Here is a 26,920-nt window from a genome sequence, read left to right on the forward strand (position 1 = left end):
GTCCTAAAAGCTCTCGCAGGGCCCCCCTTCGAGCCCTTGGACTCAGTTGATTTGCGCATGCTCTCCATGAAGTCCGCACTACTGCTGGCTCTGGCCAAAGGAAAATGGGTAGGTGACATGCATGCATTATCAGTCGACAATTCATGACGAGTTTGGCCCCGGTCTTTCAAGACCCACTGTCAAACAAAAGAAAGGCTATGTACCCAAGGTCCTGACCACAAACTTCAAAGCAAAGAGGGTTCACATTCTGACCTTCTTCCCTCCTCTATTTACGAGGATCACTTGGCATGCTCACGTCGGTCGTTGTCCCATAAGACTACGCCGCAATGTTTCCTCTCGGGGAAGTTATGTTGTGTAGTGCAGCGTGATGGGATTCTGTTCCCCATATGCATTACTACGCAATGTCAAGTGGACTGAGTTGTAAGGGAACGTCTCGGTTATGTATGTAACCTCGGTTCCCTGAGACGAAGGGAACAAGACATTGCAAACCTAGCTGCACTACATGACTCACAAATTCTTGAGGAAATGGGTTATGTGCACCTGTTTTTATAGCGGTCAGTTTCATCCAAAACAGGCAGGGCTCAAAAACCATAGCCAATATTAGAATATTGGCATTATTATAGAGGTTTCAAATAGGTTCTGTTTGGAGGCACTCCCCATATGCGTTACTGCGCAATGTCTCGTTCCCTTCGTCTCAGGGAACCGAGGTAACGTACGTAACCGAGAAGTTTCGCTTTCCCTAGCAATAGTTTTGCATTGCCTCGCAATAGTTTTGTGTTCCCTTGCAATAGTTTTTAGTTCCCTTGCAACAGATGTGTGTGTTCTCTCTCAATACGCAAAACTATTTCAGAAAAACATTCCCTCCTTGTCCTTTAATGTGCTCAGTACTGTAGAGTACGGTTTCTGTAATAAATTTTATTTGATTCATTTTTCTAAATACAGCTAATTTTTAGCGCTTGCTGTTTCAGTAATATTTATTTATGTATATCAGTGACCATTTGATGCATATTGTAAATTTTCACACTGTAAAATAGCTTGTATTTGACCTAAATTGCATTATCGTCAGCAAGCTAACTGATTAATACTGTATGTATTATGGTGTCAAAATTAAAGTTCCTCAAGAAATATAATGAATGAAACTGGCGTCATCTATTTTCCTGGTCTTTCCGACAACAAAGCACTTCAATGCGACATACTTCTAATTATCACTTCAGAAGTGGAAAGTTTGATCATTACGATAGCACTAGAAGGCAGCATTAGTCACTGCAGTTATGGTTTGACTGGGGTTACCATGGTTCAGTTGGTTGGCCCCTGCTGGTCGATGCTGTAACTATACAATTTTGCTGCCAAAAAGCATCTTTCTCCATTGATTGCACATCATTGTAAGCAAGAAAATTATTTTATAGGTTTTTGCCAGGTGTATGTCTCTACGGATCAATGAAGCTGAGAAAGTTTACTAAACCTTACATTTCCAGAGGTTGAGGCTAGACACAAGACTATTTATACCCAAACTGTATACTTATTCATTAAACAGTGTGCCTTTATCAGTAGTCCCACTTGCTGATACTGACAGGGACAAAAACTCTGCAATACACACAGATGCACACATTTACTATACATTTCACAAAGTATTATGAGAAAATGTGAAAAACAGAGCCAGCAGACCTTTTAAATGCTTTTTAAATAAATTTAATTAATTAAAAAACAATCGAATTACAGAGAAAATACATGTAAAACACATTCTATTCTTCAGTACCTAAATATCCCTCATCTGTGGTAAAGCCCTGATTATATTTAAACATAATAAGATGATGCATTGATTTTCATCCTCATTTTGAGTAAAACAAAAAAGGGCATTTAGAGATATATATTCACATTTTTTAACATCTAGGCCTATATAAACCTTATTCACAGTAGTGCCATATTTCAATATTTACGTTAATGAAAATGAGGCTGTGAGGAATAGACTTACAGTTTCTTCAATGGAATGCACTGTATAAAGCTGTATAAAGCTTCTGGAGCTTTTTCTTCTGATATTTTAAACGTTTTGTCACCAACGATCCAAAATAATTTAAACAACAGTGCAATTCCTTGAAGAGAATGTAAGTGCATCCCTTACAGCCTTGTTGTCATTCCTGTAAAAAGTTAAAGATGGTGCTACTGTGAATATGGTCCTAGAACTGCTTGCACCTTAGTTCAGTCAATTATCTTTTGGACCACATCTATGGAGGCTTTAATGAAGATAGCATTGTCTCTGATATAGTTCCTCTTCTTCATCTCCTCATGGGCAATGAACTTTGGGTAGCCAAACCCCAACATGCTCTCATCCAGACAGCCTCTACGAACACTTCCCAGAGCTCCAGGCCGTGGCCTCTGGAAGTTTTTCCAGGTGGGATCTGGGCTGAAGCTCTCTGTGACATGCAGTGGTTTGGTGAATGCTGGGTCACTCTGATCCAGAAGCGAGAATGTAACATGGTAAGGAAAAGGCCACTCCAGCAGCCCATCATACTCTCCTGGTAAAACACGAATGTAGACGGACAGGTATGAGCCCTCGCCACTGCCATTTCCATTGAGGAAAACAGACACTTGCAGACGGTAACCATAGTTATGGGAATAGAAGGCAGGACTAAATAGTTCCAAACTCCCATCTGTCCTGCTCTTGGCCTCCTGCAGTCGTTTGCTGTAGTCGATGAGCTTCCAGAGCAGTGTGCCATCTCGGCTTCCAGAGAGTTCTTCCACCCCACGCCGGAGTTCCCTGAGCTCCAGTCTCTGGCGGTTCACCAGACCACACAGCAGAGAGAGGTGTGAATGGGTGGCCTCCTCAAGGTGCCGTCCCACTGCAGTCTTAGGGCACTATCAGTGCAACAGAGGATAAAAGAAAGATATTATGGTCATGACACTGTGATGGATATTTTGATATACATTCCTTAATAAAAATAGTAAAATGTGACAGATAATTCTCAAAGATCAACATGATTTCATTGATATTCATACGTAAGTGTGGTTCTAGCACACATCCTATATATTTCCCTATGTTTGTATAGACATTAAATGAATTAAATCAACATATTCCCAGGATCTTTTTTATCTATGAACAACTAGTTTTGAATCCTATGAGGAATTCATAGATTGACTTTATTGTGCTTTATAATAAATTAGATTAATGTAATATGAAATTATAGCATTTATTTCATTAATGGTTATATACGTACAGTATATATGTCAAATATATAAACACCAATCAGCCACAACATTAAAACCATCTGCCTAATATTTTGTAGGTCCCCATCGTGCCAACAAAACAGCGCCAACCCACATCTCAGAATAGCATTCTGAGATGCTATTCTTCTCACAATATTACAGAGCAAATATCTGAATTATCGTAGACTTTGTTAGTTTGAAACAGTCTGGCCAATCTCTGTTGACCTCTCTCATCAAGGAGGCATTTCCAATCGTGAAGCCGCACTGACATGATTTGCCACTTTAAACTCCACATGAAATGCAATGGAAAAGAACGTCTTGTTTGCTTTTAGTGCTGGCACTGTCCACGTTGTACCTTGTATTCTCTGGAACGCGGCGCCAAGAAAATGCTGATACACATCAGATGGTTGTGTGAATGGGGCTTATCGTAAATCCAACGATTTACGATAAGCCCCATTTTTTAACCAAACATTACGGTTAAGAGGTCTTTTTTCCATAACTTGGCCATTGACACTGAATAACTGTTGTGTGTGTTTGAGGTGTGTGCATCAGTGTAATGACCGCCCTATTCCAACCAGTATTCTGCATTCACATGGTGCTGAATAAAATGTCAGAATCTAATTTGAAAATTAGTATATGCGTTGTAATATTCAAGAAAGGGAGGGAATGGAGGACACAAGAAACTTGGGCTTCAACTCAAAGGTATAACTTTTAATAAACAACTCTAAAGGGGGCCTGGGTAGCTCAGCAAGTAAAGACGCTGGGAGGGTAGCACCCCTAGGGAGGGTAGAGTCACATGAGGTAACCTCCTTGTGGTCGCTATAATGTGGTTCTCGCTCTCGGTGGGGAGCGTGGTGTGTTGAGTGTGGATGCCGCGGAGAATAGCATGAAGGCTCCTCACGCGCTTTGCTCCATGGTTATGCGCTCTACAATCCACATGATAAGATGCGTGAATTGACTGTCTCAGATGCGGAGGCAACTGAGATTTGTCCTCCGCCACCCGGATTGTGGTCCAGAGTCACTACACCACGAGGACCTAGAGCACATAGGGAATTGGGCATTCCAAATTGGGGAGAAAAGGGGAGGAAAAAAATAAATAAAATATGACTTAAAGAGAATTTTCAGCAGAACACTCTTTAGCTGAAACACACTCTTTCAGATGGGTAGCTCTCTCCCTCATCTCTGGCATGGTCCCTTTTTTATCACTCTCCCCAGTGCTTACTGCAATCAGAAACAGGTGTTAGATATTATAGCTCTTAGGTGTGCGCACCCTTACCGCTTTCTCTCTCTCCGGACAAATCCAGTGTCGAATAAAAGCGAGCTGTGCCCAACCAATCAAGCAACTCATCCAAACGAGGCATTGGGTATGCATCAAATTTAGACACTGCATTGACTTTCCTATAATCCACACAAAACCATACAAACCCGTTGCTCTTAGGAACTAGAACAACCGGGCTCGACCAATCGTTGTGGGATTTGTCTATTACTCCCATATCAAGCATTGCATCTAATTCTTCCTGATTTATTTTCTTTTTGTGCTCAGGTAGTCTGTAGTGATAGCTACATACCACTACCCCAGGCGCCATCTCGATATGGTGCTGGATGAGGTTTGTACCACCCGGCAGAGGAAAAAACACTTCTGCAATTTCTTTCTGCAACTTGGCAACCTCTGTGACTTGATACAGTGAGAAGTGGTTTTGTGTATTTCCAAAGCTCTAATATAAAGAGCTATTTTTCAGGCTAAGTTGCATGATCGTTCTTGAGTTTACTGACAGGTGATGTCTGTATATAAAAGGTGATTGACCTTGTAAGGCAGGATGTCTGTTTCTACATCCGTTTACTGTTGGGTGTTCCAAATTCTCCCAATCATTTTAATAGAAGTGCTGTCCCAGGAGCACATATATACTGCATAGATACTGTAGTACTGTATATATATTCAGTATATGTGTCATTATAAGTTTCATAATGTTCTGTTAGATTTATAAAGACTGTTTGGAACCATAACACAAAAACACAGATCACATTCAAGAATGTATGTAATCGTAAAGACGCTGACTATCACCCCTGGAGTCACGAGTTTGAATCCAGGGCATGATGAGTGACTCCAGCCAAGTCTCCTAAGCAACCAAATTGGCCTGTGGTAACTCCTTGTGGTCGCTATAATGTGGTTCTCACTCTCGGTGGGGTGCATGGATGCCGTGGAGAGTAGCGTGAAGCCTCCATACGCGCAACGTCTCTGCGGTAACACGCTCAACAAACCACGTGATAAAATGCGTGGATTGACATCTCAGATGCGGAGGCAACTGATATTTGTCCTCTGCCACCCAGATTGAGGCGAGTCGCTATACCACCACGAGGATTTAGAGTGCACTGGTAATTGGGCATGCCAAATTTGGGAGAAAATAGGAGAATAATTTTTTTATGTGATTAAAAATGAAATTCTGTAATCCATCAAATGTAACTGTAACCTTACTATATTCATTATAAAATGTAATGTAATTCAAATACAAGTAATTTGTGTTGTAATCTGATTACTTATTATAGATTACATGTAATCTGTTTCTACCTAGAATTAATCCCAAGGCTATTATGTGTGCATAACTCAAGATCTCACCCTATGTTTGCAGCCAGACTCTTTAAATGGGCAAAGCACCATAGCAGCGCTACAGCCTTCTTTTGTATGAGCCATTAAATTATCTCGGGTGATTCCAGGTGTGCCGCACCTGTTAGGACACTGCACAGGAAAGCGTGGACACTGTTGCTGATGATGCTGTAAATAACAGAATAAAATTTAAGCCATGAAGTCAAACCCTATGAATATACTTCCTTACTGCCAAAAAAATCTGTTGAGTAGTTTTTTTTTTAATGTATGGAAGCACACTGTGTACTGACCTGAATAGTGTCATAGAGGAACTCTTTCCTGCAGTATCTGCAGGGCAGTTTGCGCTTGGGGCATTCAGACACAGAGTGCTGGGTCAACAGTCTGCGCACCATACGATCACCACATTTATTCTCACAATACACACTTTCCTCTGGGCAATCTCCCTGGTGACTCTGTGTGAGAACAAAGAGGGACACAAAATATAATTGATGTTAATCAGTTGATTGTTACTGTTTGAGAAGCATTATGAATATGACTATGACACAATAATATTGGAGGGGACAACATTATTGAACACATAAAACACATGATCTTTGAAATAAATACATCACAACTAATGCAACTACACAGGTTGCAAACTACAAACAACTTGTTTACTAGTAGAACGAGGCAAAATGTGTCACCTTTTACTTGGGCCGTCCGGAGTCCTTTTTCCTACATTATTTGTTTCTGTTGTGATGTGATAGAAAAATGGGCAAACATTTGTTTTTCCTCTATTATAATTTGTTTGTTTTTACATTTTATTTTGTCTATTTTTTTTTTTCATTTATAATCGTGGTACCCTGACCTGGAATGGCAACATATGAAATGAATTGATTAATTAGTGTCAGCTTCGGTCACTGGGGGGTGCATAAATTTCATTTTTTACTGCCAACAGTAAGCATGAAATATTACATATAGATGGCAGGAATTTACTTTTTATTAAATTATTCCAAACAACACAAGCACATTAATATATTTCAAATTTCTTATATATATATTTAAAAATATATAATATAATCTTGTAATAAATTCCTCAATTTAATTATTCTTTTAATTAAAAAATTATCTATAATGGTACTGATATTCCCAGTAATTAAGTTTATCAAACAACCAGAAATATCTCTATTTGCCTCACATCACAACAAATGCCATAAAACAAATTGTAACCTTAATTACAAATAATGCAGATATTTACAATATTTTTGTGAACACAGCCTATTTATATAAAGGTAAGTGTCTTAAATCTAAGCCTTTGTTATCTTTGTTTCAAAGACAATATTGGAATTATTGTGAGTTGCTGAAGTTCACTGAAAATGTAAAAAATATGTTAATTCAACTGAGGAAATGACTGAAAAACATGAAGGATCAGGAATACAGATAGACCGACAATCAGTTTGACCAAAACTTTTTACAGATATTCATACTTTTCCATTTAATTGGATTTCAGTTCTCAAATATCAGGTACAGTTTCAGTTTTCATAGGTTAAGTAATTCTCTCATCATTTACTCACTTTCATGCCATCCCAGATGTGTATGATTTTCTTTGTTCTTTCAGATCAATATTTAAGTTATTTTTTACTATAAATTGGGGCTGTCGATTTAACTTGTTAATTCAGTGCAATTAATTTGACAAAAAATAATGCGTTAAAAAATGAACGCAATTAATTGCACTGCCCCCGGACCATAAAAAGGAAGATTCTTCAGAAATGCAAGCTTGTAGTCCCACCTGTTTACTCCAGAGGGCAGTAAGTGAAATTTCGAGCAACACGCAGTTTATACAGTGAAGAAAACACTTCAGTAGGCAGAACAACACAAACATGCGTTACGTTCTTGCGTTCAAACCACTTGAAGGAGTGCAAATGCGAACTAAGGGATCTCAAGATGTGTTCTAAGTATTAAACTATATTTAACTTGACACAGTGACCTAAACATTTTATGTTTATGAGGCACCCGAGACACTACACAAGCATGTCTGACGAAGGTGTAAATTGACGGGCCCTTAAACAAGCCCTCATAATAAATCACCAACTGATTGACAAATTCACTTGTGTAATGGATTGCTGTGACCTGTATGCCAATGATTGACTTATGATCAATAATATGGTAGTAAACAATACATTGTATTCTAAAGCCGTTTTTTGTATTGTCTTATCAATGATTAACACTTCTGCTACAAGAATGTAATGCATTTTAATTATCTGAATATTTTTTATTTTTTATATATATATATATATATATATATATATATATATATATATATATATATATATATAATTAAAAATATAATTTTTAATATTTAAAGATAACTATGTATAATTATATATTGATTTAAATATGTATAATCATTATATATTGAATTATTGTTATATGAGGGGCTTTCTCAGCAAATATTTGTAAATACGATTAAATGCGATTAATTAATCGGGACACCATTTAATTAATTTGATTAAATATTTTGATCGATTGACAGCCCTACTATAAATCTTTCATATTCTGAATGTGAAAGTGGAGATTTATAGTAAAATAAATGTCTTAAATATGGATTTGTTTTTCACCCACACCTATAATATCTCTTCTGAACATATGGATTTAACCACTGGAGTCATATGGATTACTTAAAAGTTCTGGTCAACGTTTACTTGCATTGTATGGAGCTACAGAGCTGAGATATTCTTCTAAAAATCTTGCTTTGTGTTCTGCAGAAGAAAGAAAGTTATACACATCTGGGATGGCATAAGGATATGATGAAGTAAATGATGAGATAATTTAATATTTGAATACATTTCTTGCATACATTTTATGATTGAATTATTTAATGCAAAATTTGACACTTAAAAAAATCAGTTCACCCAATAAAATAAAATACAATTATTTACAGGAGACTGCAGATTTATAGTGATAATAAGGTAGTTTACATTTTGGTCTGTTTCTTATCCAAAACCGACCGTATCTCTTCAAGGATTAAACCACTGGAATTGTATGTATTACCCTTATGCTGCCTTTATGTGCTTTTAGAGCTTGACGGTTTTGGACCCCATTGACTTGCATTGCATGGATATAAACACGTCACAAATCTATGAAAATATCTTTGTGTTCCGCAGAAGAAAGAAATTCATACGAGTTTGAGACGGATTAAGGGTGAGTAACTGTTGAGAGAATCACCATTAATAGGTGAACGATTGCTTTAAAACTACGTATCATTCTGAAAAAAATTAAATAAAACGCAATATAATAATACTTTATTAAGGATTACAAAAAAAAAAATCAACATTCAAATATACAATAAATATATACATTCTCAAATTTTTTTTTTTTTTAGATAAACAAGGATCTTGCTGACCTCATATGCCTCGCCGGTGAACTCTTTGCCACAGTGGTCACAGTCAAGCTTTCTCTTGACACAATCATGCTGCAAGTGCTCAGGCAGTTCTCGCCTCAACAACTTCACAGAGCAGCGATTCGGACACGACACCACGTTAAACTCACACACTGACAAATGGGCCTGGTGAAGAGCAATAAACACAGTGTGACAGTGAATCACTAATTTAGGTGATATGTTTTATTCTTGTGTGTATGTATGACCTTTACACTCTCCAGTGAGGACGTCATGCCATATGAATGTGCCTGTTTGTGAACTGTATGTGCCCTTTCTTTACCTGGAGCAGCTTGTTCTGTGCAGTCCACCGGCAGCCCTCTTCACTGTGTATGCAGCGGATGGGCATTGCAAGAATCTGCTGTTCCAGCTCCACATCTGGAAAAATCTGCAGAATTCCACATTTATATTTACTGAGGTAAAAAGAGCAAGTGCATCTGAAAAACAGTCTCCTATAAATATAGTGTGTTTAAGACTGACTTTGTAAGGATAAAGAATAAGTTAAGAATAAATTATGTCTATAGTTAAGCAATCAAAACAGTGGTTATTTACATGTAATTCTACATATAATAATAAATCACAATCTCAGAGAGGGTGGAAAATGATTGTGACTAATTATTTTGGTGCAAGAAACAATGAATTGTGCATAATAAGATAAGAAACAAAAAACGGAATACGGTCGATTTTGAATTCATTTTGACTATACAATGCAAGTACACATTATAGTTAAAAGGCTACTGTTTTCTGAAGCTAGTTGTCTAAGGTTTAGGATAGTGCACTTACTTTGGCATAATCCAGTGGCAGCTGGTCCTCTGGGCACTTGAACACTCCTTCACTATAGAGATTTAGCAGGGGGGAAAATCTGTTTAGAAGAAATTATTCATGGAAATTTGGAAAATTGTCTCATATAAGCAATATTTAGGGCATTTAATGAAGAACCACCATGGTTAATGTAGTTTAGTCCAACGCTTGGTTTAATGTGTATTTATATTACACAGGCTAAATGTTTTAGTTGAGTCACTTTCTAGGTCAAACTGGCAGTTAAAGAAATGAATGGCTCTATGATGCACATTTAAACAGACACACAAAGAACAATTGCACACACACAAACTGTATCAGAATATCAGAATCACCTCCCACACCACACACTGACAGAGGGCCTTCAGGAGGATGTGACTGGATCATCCATCTGGGATGCTGACTTCCCTCAGCACACGTAATGTGAGGACGCAGTGCAACCAACACAACAGCAGAATATGAATCTGATCTTTCCATGTGACACACATTATCATTTTATCATTCAATGGGGAATTTCCCAAAAGTCCCAGACGGCTTGCAATCTTCATAAAAGTAGATGGGCAGATGTTTAAAATCATATAGTCAGTAGGAACTATTTTGCCTGACATATTTCATTTAGCATTTGGCAGTTGATTAAAGATGTTGAAACAACTATATTTAAATGATCAAATTAAATTTTTTAAAATGTGAAAATATTACATTTTGGTTGCATAATTTGGCTTCAAACAGTGGAACACAGAACAGTATTTGAATAAGTAAATGATTAAGATTTGTAACTGAGATGCATGTGTAAGCCAGACAGAATGCGAGTGGACGAGGCTGTCAATCTAATGATAACATCAACAGGACAACTCAGGACAATAACAGTCATTGTTGATGCACTGATTTGAAAATTTTTGTCCGATACGATACTGATTTGAACAAAAACCAATAGGCTGATACAGATATTTTGCCGCTTACATTATTTTGTCATCAGATTACTGTTTTACTTATGGATTATGCTTTAAAAATGTACAAAGAGGTACAAAAGCTTTTACACTGTTCTAACAATAAATAGTTTGTATTGAACATTGGATCTGTTGAACACATGATAGGCCAAAACGTTAAGAGAGCCACAATAAAAGATAAAAAAAAACAACATTTTTGCACTTCTGTTTTTGCATCTCAAAACAACAAAACTCACATTTTACATGCAAATTCATAATATGCATATGTTGAGCAATTCCATGGGAATCTCAACATCATCATGAGGGGGAAAACATTTTAAACCAAAGGAACAAAACCTGCTTTTAAATTCTGTATTATAGTGGTATAATGGATACTAGCTAATGCCATCCAGACCGCTAGAGGGCGCTGCTTGGTCACACAGTGCTGACTGAAGCACTGAATGCAGAAACGCAGTCTTTTAAGGTTTATCAATCACACAAGGCCATATTGCGATTTCAATCTTAATTATATCAATATTGGAGGATTAATAGATATCATACAGATATCTCAGAAGTCAAAGTCTGCTGGTTTCAAAGCATTTTGGAGGGTTTCCCTCATCATGTAGCCTTATTAATATAAGAACAAAAAAGAAGAAAACATTTATTTGACATGTTCTTAGGAGTGCCAACCCTTCTACATATTGTGGCTATTATTATTTCTGGATTGTGCATTTGAATTCAATACAAAGTATACTACACATTCAAATCAACCATTGGTTTTTCATATAGCGATTTGCATTCTTACAGTATAATATGCTGTTGGTTTTAATTTGGTCAGATATTGGCCGATAAATACAGGCAGTCGATATATTGGTGCATCCCTAGTTAACAATATTGACATTAACCTGAACTAGTCTAGGAAGTTAAGGAAATTTACATTTTCCTAATTCATAGTTAAAAGACCTTCAGGTGCATAAACATCTAACAGGCAAGCAATATTTATAAGCATATACAATTCTCTTTGTCAATTCGGCACATACATATTCAGTCATGCACCAAGAGTATTAATTAATTAAGTCACATTTAATAATGCCTGTAATTTTGATTTTTAATTTTTTTTTTTTTAATTGTCTCTTTCATATTTTGTTTGTGTTAAAATGTAAAACCTGCGTAAGGACAGAAAACCAAGGACAAGAGTATACAGTCAAAGGGATTTTCTGTCATTCAAATCGTTGACATCCTGCTTGGCCTGTTTGGCTCTTCTTTATTACTGCCCTGTCAAAGGACCAAATATTTGTATGTGACACTTGCCTTTTTCAAAACATGGAAAAACAATCAAAACATTGTTCTTTTCATGTACCAATTGTTGACATCTAAATGAATGATTAAGTCATAAATAGTCAGATTTACAGAGATAAACCAACTAAAAGGCTACGTGCAGTAGCCTACATAAACAAAACAACGTATTGTTTAGCCAAACGGCAGGCACTTGCTTTCACTTTACATGTTAGTGTTCAAACAGACTGTTTTACCTGAGATACTCCTGCAGACAGGTGTCACAGAATCTATGACCACAGGTGGACACCTGCACTGGCTCCCTCATCGGCTTGTTACACAGAAGGCAAAGAGACCTCCTCATTGGACGCTCCAGAAATTTATAATCTAATCCAGGCATACTAATGCCTTAATCAGAAATAAAAATGTAAACTTGAATTATAGCCTAAACGTAAATGATCCTTAAGTTTTTTTCAGCAAAGACGAAGAACTATGATCGTTAATCGTATTGATCGATCTCGCGTCTGTGATATAATCAACCTGTCATGACATTTTCGTCTCCAGTAAGATAAAGCAAATACAGGGAAACGTTTACAACTCTCACCAACTGTCTGTGTACACTTCTGCCTTCCCATATCTGACAGAGGAGGAGCTATATGTGCCTCTTTGACGCAAATAAACATATCAGTGGACCGTTTCAGAGTAGCGCCATGTTTACTCCTATGACGGGATAGATAGTCTGCGATTGTTTACATCGGTGTGGACCGTTCAGCTATCAAAATATGGAAAACCAAAAACTTTGTAAACACAAAAAACTCCAGAAGCACAAGTTATGAAAATTAGATGTGATTTAGGCTAGGTGCTTTATTCAGTGCCTGCCAGTCAAATATCTAATATGGTGCTACTCTGAATAAGGTGTCTAGCATTTAAGTTGCAGTTACTACAACTTTATAATAAATGAAACCAAGAAGAATGACGAATAAAATATATGCTTTGGATATTTTACTGTATCCCCCTCCACACAATTTACAGTGATAGTGTCAGTGTTATTGTTGATATCTGATACCTTTGCACCTCCCTTGGGAGCCTCTCAGAATTCAAAGGGTATGGAAAACTTGTGTTAAAATGGTTAGAAGTATTCATACATCACTAAACACGTGCTGTCGATTTACTGAAAACACGACTGGATTTGATTTGATTACACTGAATCATGCTTATGGATTGTTGTCTTGCTAGAGTGATGATAGAAGGAGCTTTTTGTCAGTTTCATCGAAACGACTTTTATCCTGCAGAACCAGTTTTACTTCCTCATTAAACAAAGGAATATTCAGGTCGACTGTAGCCTCTGTATAAACCATTTCAAGTGAATCCAGGCAGTAAGCAGTAGGCTAGGTAGAGTGCAACATGCCTTTAAGTGCAAAAGCATAAACTAGCTGCATTCACAGGCGGTTTGTACAATTTGAAAATGCGTTGAAAGAAGCTAATCAAAAAAATCAAAGTCTGACATTATTTACTCACTCACATGTTGTTCCAAACCCGTAATCCTTTATTTCTTCTGGGGAACACAAAAAGCAGATGTTAGGCAGAATGTTAGCCCCAGTCACCATTCACTTGAAATGGTGACTGAGACGGTCCTGTCCCTTACATTCTGCCTAACATCTGCTTTCGTTTTACGTGGAAGAAAGAATGTTATATGGGTTTGAAACAACATGAGGGTGACAGAATGTAATTTTTTAGGTGAACTATCTCTTTAATTCAAAGGAGTGGCCACTGTCCTTGAACAACACTTAAGGAAATCCATGTGGGATGAGTGACTCAAAAATGCTTTCACATTAGAAAGTTAATTGTCAAAGTTTAAGCTCTTAAAAATGACTTTTTAAAATAAATGTGTCAGTGTGTTGAAGAAAGGCACTATATTAAATTAGTGATGTCAACCTTATGAATGCATACACGTGACTTAATTTGTGCTTTTGTGTAGGAGGAAAACAAAGGCGCAGATGAAGAAAATATATATAAAAAAAATTAATGAGAAACAATAATATGACAAAAACGCCTCTGCTGGCTACACAGTCAGAGAGGTGTCATTAAGTGGTTGACAATTAAACCAGAAAACCCACACGCAGTTGTGTAAAAACATGTTTATTGTACCATTAAAAATTATTTCTGTATGTCATAAAACTCTCTTAATCTTTGACTTTTTTATTAGACACAAATGTTAGGTACATTTTTGACAATGATTTGACAGCATATATCATTAGAGTGAACTTGGTCATTTAAACTGTAGGAATAAACCAAGCATATTAAATATATCATCTAGTTTTTGTGCTTTCGAAACATTAAAGTTTAAAGGTCCTGTTCTTAATAACAGTAAGGGTGTTTTTGTGTTTAATATTTGAATATTTTCTTCATATGACACAATTAAATCATTCTTCATAAATAACACTGCCCATACCATATAACAATCATTTCAATGGTATAAATGGATCAGTCAAACAATCTGTCAATATGATCTCATTAGTATTCATAGGTATTTGTTCATAAAGTGTTTCAAGAATTACATTTCCACACAGTCTGTAGAGGATTCGTACCAAATATGCTGCAAAAAAGCAAGACAAATAGTAGACAAATGGTCCCTTCACACCAAAAGCGACATGAATGCTCACTGTTGGCACTGATAGACAATCAATTTTACTCCAGGACAGTAGCTCACGCACAAGCTGTACATGCATAAAAGCGTTAGATGCTGTGAGTAGGTTAGTATATTATAGTGTCTATCCAAATGTACAAAAAAGATGTGTGTAAACGTTACCTAAAGTGAATACTATTGAGATCACCTCGAATCATCAGTACAAACAGTGGGACATTCTCTGAAACCGTTTGTTAAAAGGATAGTTCATCCAAAATAAAAATGTATTTACTCATTATTTAGTTACACTCATGATGTTCCAAACCTGTATGACTTTCACAAAAGGAAATGTTAAGCAGAATATCTGGAAAGATACAATGAAAGTGAATGGTGACTGAGACTAACATTCTGCTTAACATTTCCTTTGGTGTTCCATAGAAGAAAGAAAGTCATACTGGTTTGTAACAACAAGAAGGTTAGTAAATAATGACAGAATGTTCATATTTGGGTGAACTATTCCTTAAATTGTATACTAAACTCTCTCACATTCGGATTCTTTTTGAAATGTGCATTTCATCAAAATGCTGGACTTCTTGTTCAAAATAGCATACAGTTTGTAAAAATAAAATCATAAACCCTATTCTATGAGGTTTTCATTTCCTTCATTTAAAAACATCCGTAACATGACAGATGGGATGGTAATGTCTTTTAGCTACATATAAAGAGTGCTCACTAAAATAAACACAGATTAAAGTGCTCCAGATAAAAAAATCACATGAATTAGTATTATCTTCATTGAAAGCCATGTGTTAGTTTAAATTACTTCTGAGAAATAGCATTTTCATAATGGTGTAAATGAATCTTGGCCAGTTTTAAACCCTATGAAAAAGTAAGGCAAAGGAGGAAAGCAGCACTGAAGCTGGAGTCACCCCAGAGTGTCTTCAGGATGGAGGCACACTTTCTGCATAATATTTCACATCCTTAATCAGTATAGTATCTCTGTAAAGAAAAACAAGATGAGTTGGTCAGGAAAGGCTCATAAACAATTATGAAATGGATAGTTGTGCCTCTAACATCCAGCCTAACATGTTATTTTGGTGTTCCACAGAAGAAAGGAAGTTATACTGGTTTGAAACAACATGAGCGTGAGTAAAGGACAACAGATACATTTTTGGATGAATTATTCCTTTAAACTATGAACTATATAATTTGTAGGACTAATTGTTTATTGTGATTATTAATAATAATTATTATCAATAATAATTAAACATTTGTTTTACATTGGAGTCAGATTTGTTACTTTAAGGAAAAAACTAAATAATAATTATATTATATATTTATAAACACTTTTAATCTTTTTATATGATAAATAAATTAATAAATACATACATAAATAATTACAAATACTAAATAATATTATTTGTAACATGGCCTCTCTTGGATTATTGCTTTAGTAGCAAAAACAACAATACAAAAATCATTATATTCTATATTTATAAACACTTTTAAACTTTTTATACTTTAATAAAAAAAAAAATTAATAAAAATAAATAATATTACATGTAATGCACAGTGTCTCTTCGTTTATTGCTTTATTAGGGCATAGGTAAAAATATTAGAATTATGTACATGATCAACAACAATACAGAGTATTATATTATATATTTATAAACACATTAAAACTTTTACAACGACTTAAAAAAAAATACTAAACAATATCTGTAAAATATATGACTCACTACCTCCTTAAATAAACAAACAAATTGCACTATGATAAAGTATCTGATGGTCTTTTACCTGTAAAATCACTGCAACAAAGACTGTCAGCAGAGCCAGTAGTGCCATGCGGCCCAGTCTGCCAAAGTCGACCTGTCTGAGAAAGAAAAAGCGCGCCCAGCCCAGCTTATCTGCTGTATGTGGTGGGTAGCGCATCTTATTCACCCCCTCCATCTTCAGCTGTTTAATAAGACAGCCGCGCAGGTGGCTCAACTGATCAAAGGTGAACTTGCCGTGATAGCAGCCCATACCACTGTTACCTGCAGAGGGAGCCAAAGAGCTGAGCTACTGTCAACATATCAATATATTGACAAAAAATAAACCCTGCCTTCACTGAACATGTCACTAGATAGTGATAACTCTAGACATCTATGAGAAATGTAAAGGTGTTCAACATAATAAAATGATATAACTTTTTATTTAAAAATACTAAAATTAAATATACTGGAAAACTACACATACTAGAACTAAACTAAAACTATGTCATAGTGTGAAAATGCATGAAAACTAAACAAAAGTCAAAAGACAATTTGAAAAACAAACAAACACTAAATTAAAATAGAAAGCCATAATAACCCTGTCTGGGATATATGCATGAACATATAATTTAAGATTCAGTTATAGTATCTTATATGTTTTACTTCTAAATGTTCAAAATGAGTGTCCTATTGAAAAAACTCACCCACTCCACCAAAGGGCAAAGAGCTGACTGAGAAGTGCATCAAGCAGTCATTGGCCACTGCTCCACCACTAGAGGTCTCCGCAATCATATGCTTTATCAGCTAGAATGAAAGTGTGTTACAAAAGCATACATTAGGAGAGGGTCAAATCATGCATCACATTACTTTAAGACTTCATCTTTCTTTATATGACAAATTATCAAGATACAATTCCTCACCTTGTTATCTGAAGAGAAGATGTAGAGTGCAAGGGGTTTCTCTCTCTGGTTGATGAATTTGATAGCTTCATCTGCACTGCTCACTGTCAGGATGGGCAACAGCGGCCCAAAGATCTCCTCCTGCATCACCTTTGCATCCGGCTTCACGTCCTTTAAAATTGTTGGAGCTGTGAGGACAAGTGGGCTAATTGTTGTTAAATGAACACGTGGCTACACTGAGTAGCATGCAGCAAATATAATGATTTACAATTAAAGCAGTACACTTGTAGTGATTATACCAATGTAGCAATCTGACTCATCGTTTTCTCCACCCACAGCAATGGTGCTGCCCTCAACCATTGCCATCACTCTCTTGAAGTGCCGCTGGTTGATGATGCGACCATAATCCAGACATTTTTGCGGGTTCTCAGTGTAGAAGTCCTAATGATCACAAATGTAAGTATATTAGCCCATGATGTATCATTTTACGTTTTATATTCGTGTGTTATTCTGAAGTGTATCATTTTTAATCCTTTCTCCTATTCCAATATTTAATGTGCAAGAGACAATTATAATTAAGCCTTTGGTAGCCATTGTTTGGATGATTTCTCCAATTATAGGATCTGGGATCATCTTAAAGTGTTCTAGTGGTGTAAACAGTGAACATGTATACCTCAATATTCTTCTTGATCTCTTCAATCACTTTGTCTTGAATGCTGGAGTCGCAGAGGATGTAATCTGGTGCAATGCAGGTCTGACCACAGTTACTGTACTTCCCCCACGCAATACGTCTGTAGAAACATGAAAGAAAAAAGGTATTTTTCAAAATCCTGTCAAAATCATTTCACAGTGATTTTTCTAAAAATGTATTATAATTACATGCAAATCCCTCTAAAGTTATATATATATATATATATATATATATATATATGATTTAGTATTCAAAATTTCAGATAGCACTGTTTTCAATTGAACATTCTTCACAAATGAACTAGAAAGACAGGAGATTCACAGTTTTGGATAAACTGACCGGCAGGCAACAGCGAGGTCGCAGTTCTTGTCTATGTAGCATGGGCTCTTTCCCCCCAGCTCCAGTGTAACAGGGGTTAAATGTTTAGCTGCTGCCTCCATGATGATTTTAGCCACGGTGCCATTTCCAGTGTAGAAGATATGATCAAACCGTTGCTTGAGCAGCTCTTGGGTCTCTGACACCCCACCGGTGACGACAGGGTACATCTCCTGTAAGCATTACCATCAAAATGCACAAGTATTTATTACTTATTGTGGCATAATGTTGATTACCACAAAAAACTATTTCAAGTCGTCCCTCCTTTTCTTTAAATAAAGTAAAAATGGAGGTTACAGTGAGGCACTTTTAAAGGAAGTGAATGGGGCAAATTTCTGGAGGGTTTAAATGCAGAAATGTTAAGGTTATAATTCTATAAAAGCATTTACATACATTTTCTGGTAAAAATCATGTATCATTTTAGCTGTAGAGTTGTTTAAATAGTAATTTTTACAGTCATTTTAGGGATTTAAAGTTTGTTGTTATGACATCCTCATGCATCGGAGTCGTAAAATTGCTTATAACTTTATACAGAAAAGGTTAGTAAGTGATTTTATCCCACTAAAATCATGTTAACACACATATTGTCTTGTAGCGATACTTTCTAGCGATACTTTTGAAACAGTGAGTAAATTAACTTTTACGGATTGGCCCCATTGACTTCCATTGTGAGTGCCACACTGTAACCCAGATTTTTGCTTTTTTTAAAGAAATTAATTTTAGTGCTAATCAATATTATATTACAAATACTGTCAAATGAGATAACTTGTATTGAACCTGGAATATTCGTTTAACTGTAGGCCTATATCAAGAATTCCAATGTACATTGAATGTTATTTTGACATTAAAATGCTCTTCATTCATCCAAATCAAACATTATTACAAGTATACAAATATTCCTTTAATATGTAGGACAAATGAATCTCACCTTGTCTAAGTATAAAGGTAAGAGATCCTCCATTACTTTAGCAGTGTGAGCACTGACTTCCGACGGCTTGATCACAACTGCATTACCTGTTAACAAATCACAGTATTCATTTAATATGACAATAACTATATAGAGTCAAGTATATCTGATTATTTTCTATTAATCTCCATTGGTACATTTCCAGGTCAGATATACTGTATAAAACACAAAAATACACTTAAAGCTAAAGTATGCAAGTTTTATGGTGTTAAAATACTTGCTCGAATTCCAGTTTAATATGTAGAGACAACTATAAGTAAGCCATTTGTAGATACATTTTCTGGAAAACTGTAAACACTGTGTCTCTGTGGCACTATGAAAATTCCTGTGTTTGTTTTGAAAGACCCGTCTCATGAGAGACAATAACATTGACTTGACCATTAGCATCAGTTGGGGCGGGACTTTCTATTTGTTTGATCAATGACAGAAGGGGGGTGTGTTCAGAAAGCTGTTTTAAAAAATATATATAGTTTTGCAATTCTGTTTGGTAGCGCAGAAATGACAAACTTCACCTTTAACACAACACTAAAGATTGAGAGCTGCATTACTGCGTCACTAGCATCACCAAATTGAATTGCAATTGTGATCACTGTTTTCAACCAGATTCCAGAAAACTCTTCGTCTTTAATTTAAAGAGAGTGCCGGCCCACAACTCACACCATTTGTCGACGTTGTTTTGTTTGGCTGGTCAGGATGCTCAGACAAACAGATTAATGTTTTGATATTGCCACAGTGTTACATTTTTAGGTAAAATCAACCTCTATAAATGCTTGCATATTAAACTAGGATATGAGAAAGAATTTTAGCATCATAAAAATTGCACAATTCAGCTTTAAAACTGAACTCTGTTTGTAATGACTCAATTTCACTTTAGTTGCACATGTTAGAGTCACACATGACCTTTCACTTAGTAAAGGGTGACAACATTCTTAAAGACAAAGATAACAGACATAGGAATAAAAGCTCAAGATGTTTCCAATTTGTTTGCCGACAGTGAATTCTAATGAGTTACATAATTTTCAGAGAGCTTTATAAAATAAGGCTAAACTGTTAACCATATGTAAAAAGTGATTTGATATTGACCCAGTTCTTAACACTACAAAACACAAACTTGAATCTGAATATGGGTCGCACATTCACATACTGATTTTTAAGCACATGTAAACTCAGCTAACAGATACTAGCATGCAATATTCCATTGATGCAAATGTTTCACTGCAAAAATTGCTTTAATTGACAACATGCCAAAAAGGACATTAATTGTGGTTTCTTCTGAGGTTATGAATAATAATGGAACTGCTATGCATTAAATTAGCAGCCATTTTATGTTGACTAATAAATAAACAGTCAGAATAGCTGTATCCTAAGTCATTTATAAACTTTTCTGAAGTTTAGCACACACAAAAAAAGTATTACTGAGAGACACTGGGCTCCAGCTTTGTCAATGTTGATAGTGACTCAAGAATTGTACTTTGGTCTATTAGCTCAGGGCAGTATCACAAAGGTAGGACAAAGTACAGAATCAAATACAAAATCTGCCTGACAAATGTAAAATCAATGTGATTTTTTCTATTGTGCTTTAAACCAATAAAATAAGCAAGACAAATGACTAATTTATAATATTTTCCTAATCATTATGTCACCTAAAAATAAAAATGAGATAATCATTTACTCAATCTAATGTTGTTCCAAACCCATATTACTTAATTTTTGGTCTCTTCCTTACACAATGCAACAGTATGGCGTCATAACACTTGGAATATAGCGCACAAGTCATATGGACCACTTTTGTGGTACCGTTATGATGCTTTTCTGTCTCATTTGATGCTTGAAATCCTCAGTCCCCATTCATTACAACCATCATTCCTCAGGAGTAATTCAATCAAAAACTTATCCGGATTCACTAAAAATGAAAAATACAGTAACTAAGGACAAAGCCAGTATTGATGATTTATTGAAGAAATATTTTATCTCTGTAGGAACAGATGTAACTCCAAGTAATATACAGTTTTTAAATGTAATAACTGTGACTTATTTGAATTTACTGCTATATCATCTTCTGACGTAATAAAAGCGCTATCTAACCTAGTGATAAAATTGAGCCATATTTTCTTAAATTAGCTGCACACATCATCTCTGAGCCTAATGCTTCTATTTCAATTTAAGTTTGACATCTAACACAATACATGTATCTGGTAATCAGCGATGGCTCTCCCTATATTAAAAAGTGTTGATCTTACTGACATGAATAGGATGGTAATTATTCATGTCAGTAAGATCAACACTTTTTACCATCCTATTTCTAGATTATCAGTAATGGCTAAAATCTTTGAGGGTATTGTGTATGACCAACAAATATTTTTTTTTATTAAGAAATAATCTTCTCTCTGAATGTCAATCAGGCTTTAGGTCTGGCCATCGCACTATTACGGCAACAATGATGGTCATGAATGATATTTGCGCCTCGCTGGATAGGAAACAGCATTGTGCTGCGGTATTTGTAGATTTATCTAAAGCCTTTGATTCTGTTAATCACGATTTATTGCTACAAAAACTTCATAATATTAGTATATCAGAAAGAAAAGTAACATGGTTTAAGAGCTACTTGTCAGAAAGGACACAGTGTGTCACAATAGGAGACCAAACATCCTCGTTACATTCAGTTAATTGAGGAGTTCCTCAGGGATCAATTTTAGCACCTTTCAATCCTTTCAATTTTTATAAATGATATAGCACATAAGGTAAATTCAGTTAAGATTCATCTGTATGCGGATGACACGATTATATATGCAATGGCATCCTCTATGAGTCATGCATTAGAATTATTACAAGAGGCATTTCAATCTTTACAATTTGCTCTTAATGAATTCAAATCCATCTTAAACTCAAGGAAAATAAAAAATGTGCTTTTTAATTGTTAAATGTTCACGCTTGAACCTGGATGATCACAATTTCCAAACAATAGATGGTAAAGATATTGATAAGAGTTTCATTTTATAAAAATGTAGGTATATGGATAGATGAAAAATGTACCTATAATATGCATATATATATATATATATATATATATATATATATATATATATATATATATATATATATATATATATATAAAATATTACGAAAATCAGACCCAAATTGGGATTTCTTTTTTGTCAGAAAATATGTTTAACTTATATTTACCTTAAATAGAAAAAGAAATGTACAAAGTACCATAATGCCTATTCTAGACCATGGTGATATTATATATACGCATGCAAGCCAGTCTTTATTACGTAAATTAGATTCTGTTTATCATGCCTCGATTCCTTTTATAACAGATGCCAATTCTTATACCCATCATTGTACATTATATGCTTCGTTGGGGTGGTCATCACTCTGCCATAAAATGAAAACACATATGCTTAATATCTTAGTTGTTAAGGCATTATTAAGTAAATTGCCAAAGTATATTTGTAACTTGTTAACTTCTTAAAATCTTTGTTTGCAAGGATCTGGAATAAAATGCAGGATGTTCTTATCTTAAAATCTCTACCTACTTTAACTCATTTCACTGTTTAAAGAAACATGTACTTGTTTGTTGTAGTTTCTCTCTTTTTGTTTTGTTATGCTGTTGTTGTTGTTGTTGTTGTGTGGAATGTGTTTTATTTTTGTACTTTTATTGCTTGATCTTGACCAGAACTCCCTGGAAGAAGAGATCATGTATCTCAATTGGATCTTCCTGGCTAAATACATTTAAAAAATAAAAGCCAATGAACACTGAAAACCCTAATAAGTTCATTGCACTCATTTCATTAAGTAAACTTGTTCCCTCAATTCCAATGAGTAATGGGGTCTCCCAAAACCTTAGTATTTAATTTTAATTAACTTGGTTTTCAAGTAGAGTGAACTTAACTATTTAAGTTGAGTTAACTAAATCCAAGTAGACTTAACTCAATTTAAATATTGTTGTTTCTACTGTTGTACATTTTAATTGAATTAATTTAATTTTAGCTCAAACAAAAGCACAGCTCAAATAAAGATGATAACTGATTCTAGGTCTGTTATTAAATAATTAATAACAGAAATGCATATATGCACTTCAGCTGCATATGCACAAAGATTACTGAAATAGTTTGACCAGGGTCCAACTTGACCAGAGAGACACAGATCACCCTAATAGTGACATTACACTAAACAACTGTTTGCAACAAAGCATAAATAATACAACAAAAGAGCTAAAACATCTATGAATTCTTAATAACAATTATTTAAATTTCCCAATGTGTTCTCTCTGACAAAGGAAACATAATTCAAGCAGCAATGGATTGTGGGTATTCCATGTAGTCTCAATTTTATACTCAATAGTTTGAGTTATTAACACTTAAAAAATGTATGGATTTTTAAGAAAAATAAGGTAAATAATGACAACTTTGTGTACAGTAACTACACTGTAGTATTTGTAGGAACACAGTGTTTCAGGCAGGCCACTAAATATAAGCAAATTATATGTATGCTGAATGCAGTTCATGCTCACAATTTGATGTACATAACGTTTTAAAGCAAACTTCAATGCACTCCAATAACCCCACACAGATAAACCATGTTCAATAATCCTGATTACCTGCTGCTATAGCTCCTATTAGGGGCTGGATGGTGACAGCCCAGGGGTAGTTCCAGGCCCCAATGACCAGCACTACTCCCAGAGGTTCAGGCTGGATGTAGACCTGGTCTGAGATTGTCAGAATGCTCTTGGTCACAGGTCGAGGAGCTGCCCACTCTTTCAGCTTGCTGACAGCCAGGTTAATCTCACTCTCCAGACCAATGGTCTCATACAACGGGGTTCCAAACTCACTCTGTCACCACATATATAAAACACTGAACATTTGGAACAAGAGAAATTCACACATGTAACATGTGTTTATTCAGTTCAGCATATAGCAGTATACCTAAACAAATAGGGTTTAAAACGGGACAATGTACACTCAATTTTTTTTTATTTTTGCTCCTTGTTGAATTCAGTTACTTAAAAGTAGCTAATGTAACACAATCAAGCTAATGTAACCCAACTAAATGTCATTGTGTGCAATCAATTTAAATTAGAAAATGGAAGTTCACTTAATTCATTTGCTTTGTGACACCTTAAATCAGTTCCGTTGGCCATAACCACAAATACATGAGACCTCAGGTTCCCAGCATGTGCTGTGGCATGAGTAAAACTGCTAATTAATGTATTAATAGTTGTATTATATAATAACTATTAAGTATTTGCACTGTTGGTGTTGTGTTTGTTGTCCCTTTGGGTTTTGTGTCATGTGTGTGTATCTATTTCCAAAAATATAACTATTGAGTATCACCATCATTTTGGTTTGTGTGTTGGAAGTCAAGAACCCTGCAGGCAAAATTGGAAAGATTTAAAACTCATCAGCAATATGTCATCCTCTATTGCTACAAGCTCATAAATTGTTAAACTTGCAGCAACAAATGTTTACCAAGTAGGTGTGACAAAATAAATTTAAGTTCTTACAACAAGACTTTCATTAAAATAAATGAGTTTTTGATGAAAAAAATGTTATTTAATTGTGTGGAAAAGTTGAACTTATTTTTTTGAGTGCAATTGGACAGGTCACCAACCTTACTGAGATCCTTTTTGAGACCTTCAGCGATTTCCTTCTGTCTTTCTTTGACAAAACGCTGCAGGTTCTTCAGCTGGGTTACGCGGTACTCAAGTGATTTGGTCCGACCTGTGTGGAAGGCCTTCCTGGCACGCTCCACTGCTTTCTGCTCTCGAGACATACTGTGAAAGGGGAAGTCATTTATTTCACTCTGGTTACAGTTTTGTCACATTTAGGTACATTTCAAACAATGATCCCTACTCCAGTATGAATGAGAGCCAAGTAGGGAGATTTCTAGTGGATTGATATCTAACCATCTAAAGAATTAAAGAGAGTTAAAATGCAAAGAATTGATCTGCTGAGTATTATGCTAGAACATAAAAGTATATTAATTGGCAAGACTTCTTAATACTTCATAATCTTAAATAAAAGTGTAGAGTTATATAACAATATCTGTAAAGCTAAATGAACCCTTTAAAGTTGTCACGTGGCCGCCTGATTTCAGATTAGCAGTTGCCTGTAGAGTAGGGTTGAAAGTTATATTTCACACAGCGACTGTCATACAAACATGTGTATACAAGAACACATAATTAAATCATATTCGCACATTTATAACGCCGTCCACGTGGCTTATAAATCTCCCATATATGCACTGAATACAATTTTACAATCGCCTTACGCTATTGTAATTACACATTTATTACGTGAACTGGCTAGAAGGGAAGAAGTAGGGTGAAAGGGGAACAGTTTCCAGTACATTTCTGTACTATCACCTCCTGTCCCAGACAATCGTATACCAGCTAATACTAGGAAATCGACAATACGCAGTTGAGAATGACAACAAAAGAATAACCTTTCAAGTTAATACATTACCTGGGTTATTTCACACTCCGTACACGCCTGTCGATGTATATCAATATATTCCGTTGGCTTCGACTGCAGCCTTGATCTCAGATAGTTCAGTCAAACTGAAAGATATGATGCAGCCATGGTAAACATTAAACACTATTGTTCCGTTAACAGTAGAGCGCGCAAGCGCACGGGCGGAGTCTAATAAATAGAGGCGTGGCCATAATGCTGCATTAGCCTGAGGCAGTGTATTTATCACAGTACTACGAAGGTTTACTTAAACGGAAGTGCTGAACCGCACAGTACATAGGCCTGTATGCATATAAATGACAAAGACAGCTATATTGTCTTACATAAGTTATTGTATTTACTCATTTATACTGCAATAGAGTAGGCCTGCTGTAGAGGAGGTTAGAAAGAGAATACTGTTAGAAATAGTTGGTGTAATATTATAAAGACAAAATGTAGTTTTCTAAATTAAGTAATTTACTTTTAATATTGTCATTATACTAAAGTAAAACTAAATTATAAAAATATGAACCAAAATATATTTACTTTGTTTTAAAGGGATATTTCACCCAGAATGAAAATGATCGCATCATTTACTCATCTTCATGCCATCCCAGAAGTGTGTGACTTTCTTTCCTTTGCAGAACACAAACACAAATTTGTAGAATAATATTTCAGCTCTGTTTGTCTATACAATGCAAGTGAATGGTGGCCAGAACTTTGAAGTTTCAACAAGTACATAAATGCAGCATGAAAGCAATCCATATGATTCCAGTGATTTTATCCAAGTCTTCAGAAGCGATATGATAGGTGTGAGTGAGCAATAGATCAATATTTCAGTCCTTTTTAATGTAATTGTCCTCCCTGCCCAGTAGGTGGTGATATGCACCAAGAATGTGAATCGCCAAAAGCAAAATAAGAAGAATGTGAAAGTGGAGA

The 26,920-nt window shown here is 35.5% G+C and overlaps 2 protein-coding genes across 2 annotated transcripts; both read right to left on the minus strand.

The window, feature by feature from the left end:
- Window positions 1-1,738: 1,738 nt before the first annotated feature.
- LOC127627295 (TNF receptor-associated factor 4-like) lies at window positions 1,739-12,827 on the minus strand. The gene is made up of 7 exons (XM_052103633.1): window positions 12,475-12,827; window positions 10,002-10,053; window positions 9,502-9,606; window positions 9,186-9,347; window positions 6,094-6,255; window positions 5,816-5,971; window positions 1,739-2,853 (listed from the first exon to the last, which is right to left on the minus strand). The coding sequence occupies exons 1-7, from the start codon at window positions 12,615-12,617 to the stop codon at window positions 2,197-2,199; spliced, it is 1,437 nt and encodes a 478-aa protein (XP_051959593.1). The 5' UTR covers window positions 12,618-12,827; the 3' UTR covers window positions 1,739-2,196.
- A 1,519-nt stretch (window positions 12,828-14,346) lies between these two features.
- Window positions 14,347-26,144, minus strand: aldh3a2b (aldehyde dehydrogenase 3 family, member A2b). Its single transcript, XM_052103632.1, has 11 exons — window positions 25,997-26,144; window positions 25,143-25,305; window positions 24,133-24,364; window positions 19,491-19,576; window positions 18,527-18,735; window positions 18,170-18,287; window positions 17,796-17,937; window positions 17,518-17,684; window positions 17,302-17,401; window positions 16,641-16,879; window positions 14,347-15,842 (listed from the first exon to the last, which is right to left on the minus strand). Exons 2-11 carry the CDS (start codon window positions 25,302-25,304, stop codon window positions 15,825-15,827), a joined length of 1,473 nt encoding a protein of 490 aa, XP_051959592.1. The 5' UTR covers window position 25,305; window positions 25,997-26,144; the 3' UTR covers window positions 14,347-15,824.
- Between the last annotated feature and the right edge of the window lie 776 nt (window positions 26,145-26,920).

Source organism: Xyrauchen texanus, chromosome 34 (assembly GCF_025860055.1).
Source record: "Xyrauchen texanus isolate HMW12.3.18 chromosome 34, RBS_HiC_50CHRs, whole genome shotgun sequence".
Lineage (NCBI taxonomy): Eukaryota > Metazoa > Chordata > Actinopteri > Cypriniformes > Catostomidae > Xyrauchen > Xyrauchen texanus.

Coding starts and splice junctions, on each gene's coding strand:
- LOC127627295 (XM_052103633.1), bottom strand. CDS start 12,617: ATGCCTGGATTAGATTATAAATTTCTGGAGCGTCCAATGAGGAGGTCT. Junction 5,972..6,093: donor TCCTCTATGACACTATTCAG/GTCAGTACACAG, acceptor TGTTATTTACAG/CATCATCAGCAACAGTGTCC. Junction 2,854..5,815: donor AGTCTGGCTGCAAACATAGG/GTGAGATCTTGA, acceptor TTGCACTGATAG/TGCCCTAAGACTGCAGTGGG.
- aldh3a2b (XM_052103632.1), bottom strand. CDS start 25,304: ATGTCTCGAGAGCAGAAAGCAGTGGAGCGTGCCAGGAAGGCCTTCCAC. Junction 18,736..19,490: donor TACCTTTATACTTAGACAAG/GTGAGATTCATT, acceptor TAATGCTTACAG/GAGATGTACCCTGTCGTCAC. Junction 18,288..18,526: donor GACCTCGCTGTTGCCTGCCG/GTCAGTTTATCC, acceptor ATGTTTCTACAG/ACGTATTGCGTGGGGGAAGT.